The sequence below is a fragment of the Chaetodon trifascialis genome, chromosome 7 (assembly GCF_039877785.1).
Source record: "Chaetodon trifascialis isolate fChaTrf1 chromosome 7, fChaTrf1.hap1, whole genome shotgun sequence".
Classification (NCBI taxonomy): Eukaryota; Metazoa; Chordata; class Actinopteri; order Chaetodontiformes; family Chaetodontidae; genus Chaetodon; species Chaetodon trifascialis.
This window is the reverse complement of record NC_092062.1, coordinates 21,354,843-21,373,647: the sequence shown is the minus strand read 5'-3', so window position 1 is coordinate 21,373,647 and position 18,805 is coordinate 21,354,843. Positions and strand designations below refer to the sequence as shown.

The following is an 18,805-nucleotide window of genomic DNA, read 5'->3' as shown; positions in this document are numbered from 1 at the left end:
AGAGGGAAAAAAAGTCTTAAAAAGCTTGATCCTCATGCTAAAGGACTCCAGAAGAGTAAAACTGACATATCCTCAGCTGAGGGTCTTCATTAATGAGTCTTAAGTCCTGTGCTGTTTTGATCTTAAAGGTTCATTCTTGAGTTTTAAAATGACAAAAAATAAATAATGAAATGTCAATGCAATGTCCACAAGTGTTCCCTCACTTTCAGCCATCCTGTGGTTTGCCTCAACGGAGCAACACATCCAATCCTGAACAACAGTATATGATAAAGTACCAAAAAATATGCAGATTAGTTATACTGTTGCAAAATTATTAGTTTTAGTTCAACATACAGAAGAAAAACTTAATGTTTTCATTAGTAATACAGACAGATTTCACACAAATACAAACTATACTTCTAAAATCAAACCTCCTAACAAGCAAAAGAGTCTGTCTTTAAATCACCAATGACGCAGCAAATCTAAACTAAGATTGACAGCAGGTCAGGAAAGAAGCCAAACCTGCTCTTCTGGAGTATAATAATGTGTACATGGTCTGAACACACAGTAGGTAAACAAACTCAATAAGATATTGATGTAGAAGCAGCATCAGCATTCAGGTGCTTCTATTGAGCCTCATTGGTGGAGGTAATAGGTTTGGATGAAGCCTTAATGGAGTAGGTGGTGTTGGTTAATGGAGACAGACTAACAACAGAGACACGGGTTCATGATTACATCGGTGTTAAAAGGCACTACGCTCTTCTTATCAGGACAGGAAATAAGCTTTTTTTTTTCCATCCACTGGCCACTGCAGCTTTCAAAAAAGACCCCATCGGTTCCACTATTCCACCATCCAAACATGATTATACAACTCTCACCTCGTGGCTGCCAAACTGGCGGACTGAGTTGATGCACTTAGCGCACGCACACACACACACACACACACACACACACACACACACACAGACACACACACACAAAGTAGCAGCAATTTCGCAGCGTTAATTCCTGCTCTGCTCGTTATCATTGTACAAAGAGAAGGGAGGAGCACAGGGCAGGATGAGAGGGGGGGAGTGACAAGGGCGGTTAATGTTTAATCGTTTCCCACCCTGCATAGCAGCAACATCGCTTTGAGCTTTTGTGACTTTAAAAACAAAATTTTTCCACCTGTCCAAGGCAAAAAATGAGATTATAAGACAAGAACGGACTGAGAGTAGCTCTTTGAAAGGTTTTGGTTTCCCAAATTTCGTGTCTTCCGTCGCTCTCTTGCAAAACAGGATGCTGTACCTGGGAAATTAGTTTGACATTTGACAGTAAAATTATATGGATGCTACATCCACAGCAAGTCAAGTCTTTCATACAGACAAAGAGCTGACTCACTAGTGTTTCTACCGTCTCTGATTTGACGGGGAGTCTATGAGCATGGGGTTCTCCAATACACCCTGGTGTTACTAAGACTTCTTCTTGCCCCTTCCTCTGCCTCCTGCAGGTTGCAGATGGCTTGCAGGGGCAGGGAGCGAGTGGGTCTGGAAGTCGAGTTTCTGCTGCAGGATCCCTGTGAGAATGAACTCAGCAGTGACGACTGGGACAGACGCAGAGAGAGCCGGACGACACAGAGACCAGTCCTCCTCGCAGGAAATCACTACAGTCTGAGGCTGAGAGGGTGGAGATAAAAAAGAAGGTACTCAGACATATCGCGAACGATAAGATTCACATAGACCACACAATGATGATAACTTATTGTACATGAGACCTGACTGAGAAAGGCTTTCAGTTTGGCTGGTACCTTGTGAGAAGAGGGCATCTTGGCCAGAAAGGTAGCTCCGCTGCAGGTGATTATGTCTTTCATTTGAACTGGCTCGGGCTTCACGGACTTTGTAACGTGGATCTCATATCCCTAAGAGGAAGACGACAAAAGATGCAGTAAGCGACACGTAAACATTTAATTGCTGCAGAAGCGCCTCCGGGAATCAATAAAAGGCACTTGGGAATGTAATTTGGTATTACATGTGTATACTATTCCACAATTTTAGCCAGAGGCAGCATATGTGGTATCAAACTATCCCTTTGCAGCATTAATGAAACAGTGCAGGGCAGGAAGAAATGGAAACACTGCTGTCTGCTTCCCTCTGCGAAGTGCCCATAAAACATAAAGCAATGCATTAACAATAAATGTCAAATTACATCCCATAAGTCACAGCCTAATGGTAAACAATGAATACTGGGCTCGTGTAAAGATGTGAGCACATTCAACTTCAAAGACGCCGAGCTAAACGCTTGTGTGTAAAAATAAGGCATGTCAGGTCTTTTATAGGACGACCGTAACACAAACACTTCTGGATTTGAGGATCCCTATTCCTCACTGTCAATATCATCCACCGACCCTGTGCCTCACTCACTCCTCCTCTCACTCAGAGGAAACATGTCATTGAAATTAATGGGATGACTGGATTATGAGTACCTTTAAGAGAAGCTGACTGCTGGCAATCCTCAGAGACTCCTGCAGGCAGAAATTGAACTTCTTCTCCTGTTCCGGATCTTTTACAGCGAAAGCATTAGGAGACAGGAAGCTCCCGGCCTTCCCGCTCTGAGACAATGAGAAAGACGACATGAGCAGCGAGTGTCTATTTGAGGTTTGTCTCTGAGAGAGAAAAGAAACTGGTCTGGAGCCAGTTTTAGGTGCTAATATCGCAACTAACCTTTTCCAGCCAGTGTGTGGTAACAATGGGGACTCCTTTAGCCACCGCACACAGGAACTTGACAGTCCTGCGCACCTTATCAGTCACCAGAAAGTTCATGTCCGCCACACCTTTCGCCATGCTGCCTCCTAAACGAGCCAACACTCTCTCCCCTGCTTCATCCATGACGCCCGTGAACAGCACCTGAGAGAACGACGGACACACCGTGTCGTTCAGAAGTCTCAAACTTCAGTTGTTGTCTGGTCTAAAGCCAAAATGTGTTCATGCGTGCACAACTTCTCAGACAAACGTGACCACATGTTTACAAAGACAGAAAACCTTGCAGGCCTGGCTGGCAGCTCGGAATCGACCACTGGCTGCCGGGGAAGCGGAGGAGGAGCGAGGGGTCTTTGCCACGGGGGAGGAGTCCGGAGGAGCCTGTCGCTTACGGGACGCACGGCTGGTTGGAGTCTGGGGCTGCTGAACGGGAGAGACAGCGGGGAGGGGAGGGCGGGGAATGAAGCGGGAAAGAGGACGAAGGACAAGGACAAAGCATGAAACACACAAAGAGGATGGTGAGGAGCAAAGAAAGCCAAGATAAAGCATAAGAGTAGGAAGTGCCTGTGTGACCACTTAAGTACTTAATTCATTAGTGTATTAATGGCGATGCAGAGCGGGTCAGACTACTCTTGTTGCTGAGAGAGTGGGGGAGACCTGGACAGTCCCTGATGTTGACTCTAGTACATTATGATGGTTGGAAAGGCTGACTCATAGACAGAAATGCACCAGGGCTTTTTGCCAAGGTAAAAGCCTTCCTCCTCAAAGACAGAGGTTCCTGGACCCTAATTATATACCACTCAGCTTTCTGTTTGGCCTGATTAATGTTTCAGCCCTCATGTATTTGTGTCTCAATCAAAGCAACACCTTCTGAGACCTCCAAATTTCCAACGCATGTTTAAAAGTAATCACCTCTGAAGCTTCCACATGTGTATCCTGGTCTACAGATGTTCCACTGTCTTCCTGCTCCTCTTTCCTCTTTTTCTGGATCGCTGATGACCGACCTCTGCCTCTCCTGTCAACAGCCTCCTCCTCCATTTTCTCACTCTCTTCTTCTTCTTTTGCATTCTTCTTTGCTTGAGCGGTGGATGCTCTACCTCTTCTGTTAGCTTGGACGGCAGTGTTTCCTTTTGTTTCACCTTTTGCTTCTCCGTCTGCTGCCTGTGCTGTTTGAGTTTTCTCCTTCCCTTTGGAAATTTTGGAGCTACTGCTGGAATCCTCCTCCGCATTTGCCTCCGACTCTCTTTTTCTTCCTGTTCTTTTGTCTTTAGCCTGATCTCCATCACTGACTGCAGGAGCTACTGCTGCCTCCACAGTCTCACTCTTCACGGCCTTTTGGCCTCTGCCCCTGACATTCCTTTTAGGAGGAAGTGGTTCTTCATTGGCACATCCTTCCTCTTGGTTTGAAGGGTCTTCCTCACCTGCACCTGCAGGTTCAGAGGCATTTCCATTGGCTCGCCGCCGCCCCCTTGTGGTACTAGCCTGCTGGGAGTCTGCTTTCTCTATATCGTCTTCATGTGAAACTACATTAGAGGATCCCTCTGCTTTAACGCTTCTCCTGCCTCTGGTTGTAGCTTTGGGAGCTGAATTCTGATCACTCTGACTTGTGAAGGGAGGGATTGAGTCTGCCTCTGTTTTCCTCCCTCTTCCTCGTTGCCTGCCTCCTCTTCCTCTGCTCTGTGAACTCAAGCTGCAGCTGGAAATCTCAGAGTTGAGAGAGTTGTTGGAGTTTGACCTTGAAAGGCCTCCCTGAGGAGCAGTCTCACTCCTGTCCTGATCTGTCGGCTCTGCAGCCACCGTCCTCCTCCTGGTGCTGCTCCTGGCGGTGGCTGCCCGGGGTGGCTCACTGGTCCGCTTTGCTCCTCTGCCTCGGCCTCTCCCCCCGCTTTGCTGAGTGTCAACACTGGAAGCAGATCTCTCTGAGTTGACAGAGTTGGAAGAGTTGGAGCGAGATCTGGTTCTCCTTGCTGGGACATCATCATTGGTTGGGTCTGGTTCCGGCTTCGGGGCGGCGGTTGTTCTTCTGGCTGCTCTTCGGCCTCTTGCAGGCGCTTTGGGCTCGTTTTCTTCTTCCTTGTTTTCTTGTTGCTCTTTTATTTGTTTTTCTTTGGCCTCTTTTTCTTGCTTTTCTTTCTCCAATCTTTCTCTTTGTTCCCTTTCCTTTGCTTCTGTTTCCAGTCTTGCTTGGCGTTCTTGTTCCTCCCTCTCAAGTCTCTCTTTGAGTTCCCTCTTTGCTGTCTCCAATCTTTCTTTTTCTTCCTGTTGTTTTCTTTCTTTTTCTATTTTCTCTCTCTCCAATCTCTCTTTCTCTTCTCTTTCTGCCTTTTCACACTCTACTCTCTCCTTTTCTTCCCTCTCCTTTATTTCCCTCTCCAATTGTTCTTTTTTCTTTTGTGTCTTGTCAGCTCTTTCCTTTTCTTCCCGTTCCTTTCTTTGCCTCTCTGTTGTCTCTTTTTCTGCTCTTTCCTGCTCAAGTCTTAACCTTTTTGCATTTTCAGCCTGTAATCTTTCTTGTTCTTCCTTCTCTTTTCTCTCCCTTTCCAATGTTTCTTGCTCTTCTCTGCTATGCTGACCCTCCTCCTGTTTTCTTTCTCTTCCGTTGGTCTCCCTCCTTTCCTTCTCCATTTGTTGTCCGAGCTTTGTGACATCTTTCTCCTCTCCCAACGTTCCTTCTTCTTGTTCCTTTATTAGGCTTTCATTTTCAGCATTCTTATTTCTTTCTCCCTCTTCCCCATCAATTTTCTGTTCCCTTGTGGATTTTTTTCCTCTTGGTCGCATAGCCTGCTCTACCTTCTCCTCTTTCTCACTCTCATCCTCATCAGGCCTTGGTGTTCCTCTCCTTCCTCTGGTAGTTGGCAAAGCTTTACTCTTCCCTCTCATCTGTCTTTTGGGAGGGTCAGAACACTCTTCCTGCTCATCCTCTTCTCTTGATCTTGCCCTTGTTCCTCTTTTACCTCTAACAGTGATGCCACTGGTTCCAGCTTCAGATTGTGCCCCCTTTCCCCTCTGAGGCTGTGGGCCAGTTTGTGTTTCTAAGGGCTGAGTTTCAACAGTGGAGGCCTCAGAATTTGTGATTGTCTGGGATTCCTCTTCTTGGATTTGCAGCGGTTTTGCTTTTCTTTTTCGCGGACCTGGAATAGAGTCCTCTTCATCACTTTGCGCACCCTCACATGTACCCATGGGCTGAGTTTCAGCAGCAGGTACTTCAGAACTAGTGAGAGACTGCGTCTGCTCTTCTTCGAGTTGCAGCGGTTTTGCTTTTCTTTTTCGCGGACCTGGAAAAGAGTCCTCTTCATCACTTTCTTCACATTCACCTGAATCAACTGGCTGAGTTTCAACAGCAGACAGCTCTGAGTTTGTGAACATCTGTGTCTGCTCTTCTTCAAGTTGCAGCGGCTTTGCTTTTCTTTTTCGTGGACCTTGAATTACATCCTCCTCATCACTTTCATCATTTCCACTCATAGCCATGGGCTGGGTCTCATCAACACCGATGTGCATGGGCTGGGTTTCACCAAGTGAACTAGTGAGGCGCTGTGCCGGCTCCTCTCCAGGCTGCAGTGGCTTTGCTTTTCTTTTTCGTGGACCTGCAATCAAGCCCTCCTCGTCACTTTCCTCATGGTCGCTTGCATGCATGGGCTGAGTTTCAGCTACTGCCTGAGGTTGAGCTGCCTCCCCTTGCTCTTCCCTCTCACCTGTTTCATTCTGTGGTCTGCGCTTGACATGCAGTACAGAGGAAACAAGATTTTCTTCATCCAATCTCTCCTCTTCCTCAAAGACAGACATCGGTTGGGTTTCAGCAATAGCAAGAGTCGATGAAGTGGGAAAGTCTAAAGGCTGAGTCTCAGCAGTAGTCATGTCTTTTCTCTCATCTTCATGTGTTTCATCCTCTGAATCACTGGAGGGTTCTGGAATATATGCCTGTGTTGCTTCAAGGGCCAAATCTACCTGATCTTCTTTTTCATACGTTGGTGAACATCCGGCAGGTTCCTCATCCTCCCCATAAGCCTGTGTAGCTTCAAGATTTGAATCATTCTCTAAGGAGGCTCTGTCTGCATTTGAGATAGCTGCATATGCTTGGGTGGCTTCCAGGTTCACACCCGCTTCCACAGAGGCAAAAGCTTGTGTGCTCTCCATGGCCAGAGCTTGGGCCTGACCATGCAGGTGGTCCTCTGGGGGGTTGCCCCCGCAGTCTCTGGTCTGAAGAATGAAGGACTGTGTCTCGGCTACAACAAAGTCCTCATCCTCCTGGCTGTCTGAGCTGGGAGACAATACTTTAGGTCTTAGAGCAGGGGCTAATGCACCTGTGAGAAGAGAAAATAGAAAGAATACAAAGAAATAGAAAAATAGAATATAGATAGATAAATAAATAGAAAGAATAGAATGTGCAAGGTTATACCCACTGTTTTAGAAAGACACAACGCTAGGGGTAATTTGACTATAAAAAGTAATTTACTCACGTCTAAACGGACCAGATGAGGGACTCTGGAAATCCTGAGTGTCCATGTCTTTCGCCTCTCCTTCTGGAACCATCACAAAGTGTAAGTAACAAAATTAAAAGACAATTCAAACAGCCTCGCAGCATTGCCCTGATCTTTGAATCTCTGCAGTTCACATATAAAGAGGCCAGTGCAATATGACTGCTCTGTCATTAAAATACATGAAAAGGCTATTCCCATGAGGAGTCTGTAATTGTGTTACTGTAACATGTATTTGCACAACAACAATACAATTATTGTATTTTTGTTGTTTGTACTGCTGATACTGCTTTGCTGAACTTGGGTAAATTAAGTAAATAGAGCATTGAAAAAGAGTGTGGTCTAAATGCCTCCACTATAAAAAGCAAGATCCTAACAGAGAGTTAACTTGCAATGATTCTGATAATTAAATGATCATTTTAGTCATTTCTCAAGTAAAAGTGTAATACATTTATCAGATCCAGTTTCTTGATGCTTTGATGCTTTTCTTCTTCCTTTATTATAATAAACTGAACATCATCGGGGTTTGGAATGTTGGTCGAACAAAACAAGCCATTAGAATACATCACTGACCTTTAGTCGCAGCCTGCATTCATTGTAATAAGTTACCTGGCAATTGTACTGGAGTAGAGCAGTTCTGCAGAGCGGGAACCAGGAACTCGTTTGTATTTTCTCTGTCTAGGCTTGGAATCTGACCCTCACCAGGCCCTCCAAAATCCACCTCCTTGTCTTCCACATCTGTGTCACTGTCCATACCGTGGTCTGCTGGATTGACCCCGTCCCCAGCAGGTGGCGTGCAGGATTCATCCACATCTGTGCCTGCATCAGAATCTGACTGAAGAGCTTCTGACGCGGCATCAGGAGCGAATGACAAGGTTGTGGCGACAAAAGGTATAACCAGAGGAGAATCATCTTCCACATCTGTGTCACTGTCAGACAGAACGTCCAAATCAGCTCCTGCGACTGCGGCGGTGCATGATGCCGTGACAGCAGACACCACCGAGGGTTCGCTGATGGCGGGGGCAGCAATAGCTTCATCGTCTGTGTCGCTGTCTAGATGCAGGCTGTGAGGAGCGGCAGCGGCGGATTCAGGCCCAGTTGGCTCGATGTCTAATCTAGTGGGAATTTGATCTATTTCTGAGCATTTATTAATTGTTCCACATTCCTCTTCTTCTTCCTCATCAACATCTGTGTCACTGTCGAGGTGGAAATCTTTCGGCTGCGTGGAAGGAGCAGAATCAGCTGCGTCTGTGCTCTGAAATGACACTGGTTTTGCTTTTGAAGCAGCATCTGACACAGCAGCGTCATCATCATCCACATCAGTGTCACTGTCCATAGTGAAGGCCTCTGGCTGAATAACTGAAATAACAGGAGGCGGTTTGGTGTTGTCAGCAGAGGAAGGCACAGATTTGGGGACTTTGCCTAAGGCATCATCATCCTCATCGACATCTGTGTCACTGTCCATGTGAAACTGGGCTGTGTCTGGTGGCTGATCAGTATGTGGGTTTGTATTCAAGGTCACGGGACCAGCAGGTGCCCCGTCCTCCTCTCCCTCCACATCAGTGTCACTGTCCATGTTAAATGCAGGGATCGCACCTGTGAGTACTGCTGGTGTGGACACCGGCAATTCATCTTCTCCTGTAAGACTGACATTGCTTTCCTGTTCCACTGGCACATGTTGGCCACTTTCTTCAGACGGTCTCACACCCCGTGCCGCTCTTTCTCCCTCCATTCCCTCACCCTCTTCACTGTCGTCCACAATCGCCTTTTTCTCCTTCGGCTGCTGTCGCCCCACATCTACATCTGTCTCCTCCTTGCTGAAGTTGACATGTCTGTGAGGCCTATTTATAGCGGAGGTGGACGGTGTGATGGGGCCTTCGTCCTCACTGTAAAACAGTGGGAAAACAAGGTGACAAGCATTAGAATCCAGAAGTGAAAGAAGAGCTAAAATTAATAGAAGTTAGAGATTTCTTATGCCTGAGTTATGAATATACATATCTTTGAAAATTCCCCAAAAAAGATGTTGCTAATGTACCTTTCAGGGACGATTTTGTTTGTGGGAGTCAAGAATGTAGAACAGCTGGGACTGGATTTATAGGAGTCAGAATGAGACACTGTAAAACATAACAAACATGAACTTGTAAAACATCAGCTACAGAGGAGAGGGCTTTATTTCTGGATGTATTTACATAGTTTACATACCCAGAGCCTTGCGCCTCCTCTCTGCTCCTCTTCCTCTTTCTCCATCTGAGTCCGAGTCAGATTCAGGGACCAGGGTCCCCTGTGGCTGGGTTGGAGTTTGCTCAAAGGACAGGCCTCTAGATCCGACAGGACTCTTTCTTCTGTCCTCCACATCAGGTATTGACACCCTTGCTTTTGTACCACCGTTGACACGCGTCTTGCTGTCTGTGTTTGTGTCTCCTCCCTTTTCTCCAGAGGCATCTGGCAACCTGGCCTTTACCCCTGAATTTCTGCTTACAGGAGTCTTAAAGTCCCCTTGAGAAAAGGCTGTGTCTGCTGCACAGCTGACATACTGACATGGGATGTCCGCCACCACCAAACTGTCACATTCACTGAGGGCATAACGTACGTTAGGAGTCAGCTTTAAGCGGCCCTTGCGGGTCCCATTCATGCTCCCTAGGTCCCACACCAAAGCCTCTGTGTCTGCTTCACCATGACGACCTTTTCTCCTGTAAACAGAGATGCAGATCTTGGCGTGCCGTTTGGATATTGAGGGTGCTGGCAAGGGCAGGGTGCAGGTGTTGGGGTCACGGCCCAACACATTCTCTCCCAAAAAGAGAGGCAACTCTGGGTGACAGAGAACATGCATCATAAGAAATGCTTCAGACAAGAGCAAAAAGTTAAGCAGAGTGTGCATGAATTTACAAACCACAGGTTAAACAGCAGCAGCACTAAACCACTCACCTGTCTCGGGTATGTGTTCATTTTTTAAGATGCACAGCTTAGCCAGAGGTCGACCCCTCTTAGTTCGATTCTCCTCTTCATTTTCTTCCTCGTCTGACTCCAAGATTGAGTCGCTTATCATCTGTGTAGCATCCATTCCTCACACAGAATAAGACAGGACGACTGCTGCACGTAAACACAGATAATATGAGTTAACTAGCCTCAGTAGGCACCTCCATGCGGCTAACGTTAGCCTAAACAGCGAACAGTCAATCTCTTTCGGTTTCTGTTGCAACGTTATTCTTGCTCGCATCCAGTTTGTAGCAATGGTGCAAACAGAGCTAAGCAACGCCGATAAAACTTATGTTGAACGTGTGTGGACATGTACGTCTCAAAACCGCGTTGCTTCACAGCAACCCCACTTCCGGTCAGAATAAAAACAAAATGACACTGAAAAGACGTCAACGGCTAGTGTGTGTAAGTTAATTCAAACGTCTCAGTTTCATATTCTAAATAGCCTGACTTCTCATTGTAAGTACGTCCGTTCAATGAGACGAAAATTCTGCTTTCCACTTAAACGTTATTTACTACTATTTCAACAACAAACAAACAAACAAAAAAGCAGCAGTCCCAATTAACTGCCTGGCCAATTACCTTGATAACTATGACGGAAGTTTTCGCGATACTTCACACGAGTGTCTTGACTGTAATTCGCCCAACTGCATGGTAAAATTGTTCAAATGAGCTCATACGTGAATTTGCAGTGTGGGTGTATCATGGTCTTGTTTTCACACATGCTTTTACTTCGTACGGCAAAAGACTACAATTACACTCGATTTACCTTGCTAAGTATTCAGAGAGAAATAAAACGTTCATGCATTTCCTGAAGAGGGTAGGCCACGTCCACCAGAAGTGCTCAAGCCAGAAGCGATTGGCCAATATACAGATCAGTCAAGCGGAACTCTGGTTTCATTGGTCAGCTGAACCTCAGGCTTATATTAGAAGTTTCTGATTGGACCAAAATTCTCCGAAGCACCGTTCTTCGTGCCTTCATTTTCCCGCTGTACACCCGAATCTTAAAGGAGCCATACAGACACAGTGGATTGACTGATACCGATACACCCTGATGTAATTATCTAAACTAGCTAAACTAGTTCAACTGTCTTCATAACATCTCACCTTTGTCTATGCTAGAGGACATGGACGAATAGACAGATAGATAAAGGAACAACAATAAAGGCTTAATAAATTACATCAAATCATAGAGAGGCATTCCATTTTTGTCACCAAGGCAATTTTTTAGTTTGCGGTCTGCATTCGTCAGTGCCATTCGAATACTGCTTAACGTGCTAATTTGCATATTGTTGGCTATGGAAACCTTGAGGCCTTGAGGAGGGTCCCTGTGTGAAAAGGTAGTTCAGGGCAATCATTATTTCAGTTACACACAGCAACACTGGGGCCGGTGTGGGAGGAACTTGGGCCCAGCTGCCAGGGTGCAATGAGCATATTGTTCTTAGGTTTGACTCATAGATGAGGGAATGTGGCTTGGCGCAGAGGAAAAGCTTGGTCTGCATTTTATCGTGCTACAAATTGTTTGTCCGCTCTTAACCATCATACTACTTGCAGAGTAGAAACACCTCTAGGTATTACTGCTTATCATATACTATATAATATCTGGTGACCATATCCAACTTACTGCATGTCTGCACCGAGAAAACTGTTTTATATCTTCATGCTCACGGACCACACAATAAACCTACTAATCTGTGCGTAAGAACAAAAAGGAATGATGCATTTTCATAGCTGCAGGGAGCAACACATGAATGCATCAGCAATCTCTTCCACAGAGGCTGCTGACCTCAACAGAGTTAACATTAATCCTTCACTGAAAACACGCCTTGATATCAAATCCTTTATACCTTCACTGGTTTGAAATGTTATTGGAATGTAATGGTTGAATGGCAGTTGATGTTTTGTCCCAAATAATTATTAACATGCAAGCATTAATGAAAGGCAAACACGTTTTCATTTGACAACTTTATTTTCAATGAATCACAAGGGAAATCTATGTATGCTAAAGTTTGATTCTAGCAATGACACTATGTTTGTTCCATGGTTACTTTTATGGTTGTTCCTTTTTGATTATTTTTCGTTTTGGCATTGATGTCTTGACCTTCACATCTTTATCTTCAAGCATCGTCTTCAGCCTCTTCCTCAAATTCACCCTCTTCTTCGGCAGTGGCATCCTGGTACTGCTGGTACTCAGACACCAGATCATTCATGTTGCTCTCTGCTTCAGTGAACTCCATCTCATCCATGCCTTCACCTGTGTACCAATGCAAGAAAGCCTTACGACGGAACATGGCTGTGAACTGCTCAGAGATGCGCTTGAACAGCTCCTGGATGGCTGTGCTGTTGCCGATGAAAGTGACGGCCATCTTGAGGCCACGGGGTGGAATGTCACAGACGGCGGTCTTGACATTGTTGGGGATCCATTCCACAAAGTAGCTGCTGTTTTTGTTCTGGACGTTGAGCATCTGCTCGTCGACTTCCTTCATGGACATGCGGCCACGGAACACGGCGGCCACGGTAAGGTAGCGGCCGTGACGTGGGTCGCAGGCAGCCATCATATTCTTGGCATCGAACACCTGCTGGGTGAGCTCGGGGACTGTGAGGGCTCGGTACTGCTGGCTGCCTCTGCTGGTCAGGGGAGCGAAGCCAGGCATGAAGAAGTGCAAACGGGGGAAAGGCACCATGTTGACAGCCAGTTTGCGGAGATCAGCATTGAGCTGACCGGGGAAGCGCAGGCAGGTGGTGACCCCACTCATGGTGGCGGACACCAGGTGGTTAAGGTCTCCGTAGGTGGGTGTGGTCAGTTTCAGAGTACGGAAGCAGATGTCGTACAGGGCCTCGTTGTCAATGCAGTAGGTTTCGTCTGTGTTCTCTACAAGCTGGTGGACTGACAGGGTAGCATTGTAAGGCTCAACCACTGTGTCTGAAACCTGAGGACAGAAAACACATCATCTTTCTTCAGTCTCATGATCTTACAGGAGAAAACCGGAGACAAGAGAAACTAAAATTAAAACCTTAAATTCTCATGCTCGGTCACAAGTGTACGCTACCTTGGGGGAAGGCACCACACTGAAGGTGTTCATGATACGGTCGGGGTACTCCTCGCGGATCTTGCTGATGAGCAGGGTTCCCATACCGGACCCAGTTCCACCACCAAGTGAGTGGGTGAGCTGGAAGCCCTGCAGGCAGTCACAGCTCTCTGACTCTTTGCGGACGACATCAAGGACTGAGTCCACCAACTCAGCTCCCTCTGTGTAGTGACCCTTGGCCCAGTTGTTGCCAGCACCACTCTGACCTGGAGGGGAAGGAATAACATAAAGGTGAGCCATTCTTTCCCCTGTGTTCATAAAAGGCTTTACTACTCATTCACTAATGGGAGAACATGTCTCCATTCCACCCACCAAACACAAAATTGTCGGGTCTGAAGATCTGCCCAAAGGGTCCAGACCTCACGGAGTCCATGGTGCCAGGCTCCAAGTCCACCAGAATTGCACGGGGTACATATTTACCTCCTCCGCAAGAAAGAGAACGAGAGATGATGTGGATAGAGATTGGGGGAGAAGGGGAGAGAGAACATACCAGCTCAATAATACAGGAAACCACAGTCTTGGATGTTAAACGGGATATATAATGTGAGAAATTCCATGTATGACAGCAAGCATGAGACACACATCTGACGTTAGAATGATATGGCAAACTGAATCTATGTTTACATAAATATGCTCTTAATTTATGTGCAAATGAGCTGTCAGAGAAGCAGCTTACCTGTGGCCTCATTGTAGTAGACACTGATCCTGTCCAGCTGCAGGTCACTGTCTCCGTGGTAAGTCCCTGTGGGATCGATGCCATGCTCATCGCTGATCACTTCCCAGAACTGCAGTAACAAAATGGAAGGTATCATATGACAGTTACTTGCAAAGAAAGTACGCATCTATCCATTAGCAATGCGGTTTAAAGGACTGGGGACTTTAAATGAGAAAAACAGAAGTGGGTTTGCATTTTTGGATTCCGATGAAAATGACAGGATTTTTCCCCTTTTACCAAGTCGTATCTTAACCCCTTTAATACAATGCAGCTGTTAATATTTCCTCACTCGCTGACTGATGACTTAGCAGAATGCAGTTCTTCTAGATGTAAAATGCAAAGGAGGGAGCACAAAGGAGCTACAGATCGCACCACAGGCAAAACTGAGAATAAACTCCATTTGCTGGCTGTCACACTACACTGAAGACGCTGATTGTCTTCAGATCTGTATTCACGTCTTGTTCTCTCCTTAAATACCAGAATCAAGAGTGGGTTTGCATTAAATCCTCTAAGGACCCCTATGTTGCATACGCAGGCATCCATTTGCATGCACATATATTTGTGATATCTTCCAACTGGGGCTTTTTTTTGTCATACAGCCTCTATTTTATGCTAACAGCAGCAATGGGAGGATTTAGAGTAATCTGGATAAGCGAGCCGTATTGTAGCTCAGTACTTAAGAGATTGGGAGTCAGCTGTGGTTTAAGTATCATGACATTTAAACAGGACCATGTAAAACAAAAATGACCAAGTGACCTTAATATGAGAGAGTCCCAAATGGGATAAAGAGAAGAACAAAAAGCCGAAAAGTACGACCAAAAAAGACGGAGAAACTCTGATATTTGACAGTAGCACGATAGATGGCTATCAGTAAAGACTGAAAATAATCATTGTGAAAGAATGAGGACAATAAGACAGAGAAGCAATGCCACACCCTGACCTAATTCACCACAGTGTAGCCCTTCAGCAATTCTGTCAATCATACCCACCGGACATCTGAGTCAGTGAGTCCTGGGGGACTGGAAACAAATGGAGATCCTCACTACCAGGCCACCAGTCGCTGTTTTAGCACCATATTGGGCAAACAGAAATTATACTCCATGCTTGAAAAGGAGAGATTGATTTTATACTAATTTACCGCATTAAATGTAAATGCACAAGCCTATATGTATATATCATTTACATAATATTAAAATCTGTAAAAAAAAAAAAATCAATAAAAGTATAGAAAATTGTTATTAAAATAATTATATGTTGTGTATACTTCCTATAGTCATCATTCCAAGACATTGGTAGCAATTGCATATTAAGGCAATTGACAGCCCAATGACTTCACCCACTGTGCATCAGCTGTTTCCTCCATTCCTCCCCCACCCAACCCCTAATTTGGTTACAAGAGGAAAGACATTGATTACAAAGACTGTCCTGCTTTACTGGACATTAAAATGTCTGTCAGCACAGCATCACTATGATAATGAGGAATCCTACAATATATGGGCCATTGTTAACGTGGTCTCCAAGCAGCCCTGTGTGTGTTTACGGGGTCCCACTTAAACATATGCTGTCTGTAACAAATGATCAGTTGTAAAACAAAAGGAGGCAATAAGACGGGCATAATAATGGGCCAAGAAGGCATGCACTGTAGCAGACGGCAATTGTTACTGTAAGACTGGGTGGGTGATGTATTGTACTTGTGAGCCAGACTGCAAGTAGACTATTGTTTCAGATGTATTAAAATTGCATATAAATTGGCAAAATGAAAGCGAGTATATGAGCGTATTTCACTGCTAAACGCGCTGATGATGTATCAGAAAATGCAAAATATCAGTCTTTTTAAAAGGAGCACTTCTTTCTTCACCAATTATCCATGCCACACCCTTTCCACAGCTCCTCTGCTTTCTCACCAGCTGAAACAGCAGTCTGCATGTACAGCCTGCAGAAATAAATTCTAATCAATATGGGCTATTGATCCATCTCTCATTTGGGGAGGAAAAAAAAAAACTAGGCCTCCCATTCCAGCTCCCAGTCATTGTCTGAAATACCAGCCATATCTGCCTGTGCAAGACAAAGAAAGCAGGGGAATGAAGGGCTGACTGGAGGGCTCTGACAAGTGAAGAATAGACCGATTTTTTTCTTTCTTTCTTCCCCCAGACAATGTCTCGAGGTCAGCTGGATCCTCGCTGTTGAGAGACGCAGACACACCCGGTGTGGTGTGAACAAAACCCGTCGAGACACAAGAACCCCGTTATGCCGTTATATGATGAGAGCAAGCACGGTCCGCTGCTCCACACCCACCCACCAGTTACCGCAGTGCACAAGACTCAGAGACAGAAAAGCACAAAAACGCACATCAACAATGGGCTGCCGCTATGTATGAGTGATATTTTCTGATTTATTGCGTGTTTAAATACAAAAATGTAGGAAATGTATAGTTTTTATTCATGCACAGTGAGACAAAAGGGGTACTTCTGTCTTTATCCATAATCAAACAATCAGCCACATAAAGATCTCATATAAGAAAACTAAGGAGTGTGTTCTGCATAATGAGCCTTGGGCGTTTTCAACACTGGGGGGAATTCGTAATTTTGCAAAGGATTTAATAAAATCGCAATAATTATATTTTCTTACCTTGGCACCAATCTGGTTACCGCACTGGCCGGCCTGGATGTGCACGATTTCCCTCATTGTGGATGCGAAAGTTTTAAGAGCGACGGGCAGAGAGGTTTCTTCACGGTGTACGAGGAGCCGTCCGCAGACTAGACTTAAAGAGCCGGACAATGCATTTATAATGCTGGAGCGATTCCAGAGCGAGGCTGGGGCCGGGGAGCAGGCGTGGCTAGACCCGAGACCCAGCTGCTGCGAGCGGGGATTGGCTGCGACGGCTGACCCGGAGCAGGGACGAGGAGGAGCGCTGCTGCAGCTCAGGGAGGTGAAATTAGATATGGAGATTGAGCAGAATTTTACCAGCTGGTGTCCAGAAACACACAGGAAGATGTATCGCAGCTTCTTCCTCTTTTTTGTTTGAGACAGTAGAAGGAATAACCGATCAGCTGTTTGAAATCACTCCCCTTACTGTAACACTCCCTGCAGAGAGGACAGATGGCAGATATCTCAGTTTCAAGTCTGAGACAATGAGGGGGTCAGTCAGTTCAAGCCCCCTCTCTTCAGGGTGCTTGGCAATGTTAGAAAATATCTGAGGTGGCATGTTGAAAAAAAAACCACAAGCCTTTTATCATATTACATGATTTTGATGAGGAGGAGCTCTGGTGCATTGCATCCAGCTGAGTGTGAATGCTGACTGCAGCCTCTTCGTCATAGTATCTGATGTGATACATGTGTTTGTATGAATGTTGTGTTTTTGTTATGTGACAGTGTGCACACCGTCTGATGGAGAACAACCTTCAGAGAAATGTACCAATAAAGTAAATCAAATCTTCATCTGCAGATGAAGTTTCACCAGTTGTCATGGAAATGTAGATATGTCTTCTTTAAATTTTTTTTTCTGAGCGCTTCAAGGACTTCTTGCCCATGCTGGCTTATGAACTGAAGTTAATTGTTTGCTTTGGAAGCAGCATTTGAGAAAACAAACTCACCACAAGGTCTATTTAGAACAGAAGGGATAATTCTGTAGCTTTCCATTTTGGGGCTGTGTGAGTCGCATGTTTGTGTGTGTGACATTCCCAGACAAAGTGAGCCCACACAGCCTCAAAACAAAGTTTGTTGGATATAGCTGCAGAAAAATGACCCTTAACTGCTCCACATCTCACAGAAACAATGCTCTGCTGTAAGAGTTCGATTATCACTGATGCCAGTCGGCTTCATCTCTCTGATTGGCAAACGTACCATCACAGTGTGTTTAAGCAAAGATGCAATGAAAGGAACATGTTGAATGTTAAAGTTCAGAAGACAACCTGCTGATACCAGTTAGATAACTGCTAACAAGGTCTCCTACAGTGATGGAGGAGGCCTTGGGAAATAACTTAATTCATTCTTGACATAAAGGAGGACGAAAAAAATGAAGCAGGGGCTTGATGGTTGACGTCTGGTCAGGATGTGTGAGCCAGGCCCCTCTTACCAGCTCTCATCAGGCAGTGAGGAAAAAAACAGGAGCAAATCCGAAGCCGTCCATGTTTATAAAATAATCAGATTACAGTTTTAACACTGGATTACAGAGTATGAACTAAACTCTGCGGCTGGAGGATTTTAATTATATGAAACAGTCATGTCCTGATGTTACATTTCGTGAAAATTACTTCAACTAAAGATTTATTTTACTCAACTGACTTTATTTTACTAATATAACTGGTCATTAAGAAAAGCCTGACATGAAAGGAAAGCTTTTATAGTTTAAATCTGTGATGGTTTTCACTCCCTTTGCATTTTCCCCTGTGAATACATTTATATTAATGTCGTGCACCTCTATCAGTATAGTTGTACCACTGAGCATAATTGTAACACAAGACTTCTAATTGTGCATATTATTACTGTCATATCTGAATATATAACACATGTTGTGTACCTACTTTAAATTTTCTTAGAGTACAGTCATCAATCATGTAGAGGAGTGCTGTTGACATCATCAACATCATTTTGTGCATCAGTCAGAGGCTTTGAACAAATTTGCTTTTATTTTTTCCCAAGGTGAGTATTGATGGTGATGGTTAAAAATGTCATCTCAGGCAGTGCATGTAATGTTTGGGCACCTGCTTTCAAAGCCACGACATAAACCAAACAATCAAAAAAATCATGTGTTTTGTGTGGTGTGTCCTCTGTCTGCAACATGCTGAATACTGTGTTTTAAATCAGACACTAAATGCATAAATTAAGAGTAGAAAT

General features: G+C 45.0%; 2 protein-coding genes across 5 annotated transcripts; both read right to left on the bottom strand.

The window, feature by feature from the left end:
- Positions 1-292: 292 nt before the first annotated feature.
- Positions 293-10,998, bottom strand: mdc1 (mediator of DNA damage checkpoint 1). 3 transcript variants are annotated; one of them, XM_070965702.1, is made up of 12 exons: positions 10,748-10,998; positions 10,115-10,279; positions 9,392-9,997; positions 9,225-9,303; positions 7,799-9,075; positions 7,172-7,234; positions 3,627-7,015; positions 2,997-3,137; positions 2,679-2,861; positions 2,441-2,566; positions 1,766-1,876; positions 300-1,634 (listed from the first exon to the last, which is right to left on the bottom strand). In XM_070965702.1, exons 2-12 carry the CDS (start codon positions 10,248-10,250, stop codon positions 1,431-1,433), a joined length of 6,315 nt encoding a protein of 2,104 aa, XP_070821803.1. In that variant the 5' UTR covers positions 10,251-10,279; positions 10,748-10,998; the 3' UTR covers positions 300-1,430. The 3 variants fall into 3 exon arrangements, with proteins under 3 accessions (XP_070821804.1, XP_070821803.1, XP_070821805.1); XM_070965703.1 differs by lacking the exon at positions 10,748-10,998 and having other exon boundaries at positions 293-1,634; positions 2,997-3,134; positions 10,115-10,542; XM_070965704.1 differs by lacking the exons at positions 300-1,634; positions 1,766-1,876; positions 2,441-2,566; positions 10,748-10,998 and having other exon boundaries at positions 2,710-2,861; positions 2,984-3,137; positions 10,115-10,542.
- Positions 10,999-12,115: 1,117 nt separating this feature from the next.
- tubb5 (tubulin, beta 5) lies at positions 12,116-16,802 on the bottom strand. Of its 2 annotated transcripts, none has more exons than XM_070965706.1 (5): positions 16,598-16,802; positions 13,931-14,039; positions 13,567-13,677; positions 13,216-13,460; positions 12,116-13,095 (listed from the first exon to the last, which is right to left on the bottom strand). In XM_070965706.1, the coding sequence occupies exons 1-5, from the start codon at positions 16,652-16,654 to the stop codon at positions 12,283-12,285; spliced, it is 1,335 nt and encodes a 444-aa protein (XP_070821807.1). In that variant the 5' UTR covers positions 16,655-16,802; the 3' UTR covers positions 12,116-12,282. The 2 variants fall into 2 exon arrangements, with proteins under 2 accessions (XP_070821807.1, XP_070821806.1); XM_070965705.1 differs by having other exon boundaries at positions 13,567-13,674; positions 16,598-16,756.
- Positions 16,803-18,805: the final 2,003 nt, after the last annotated feature.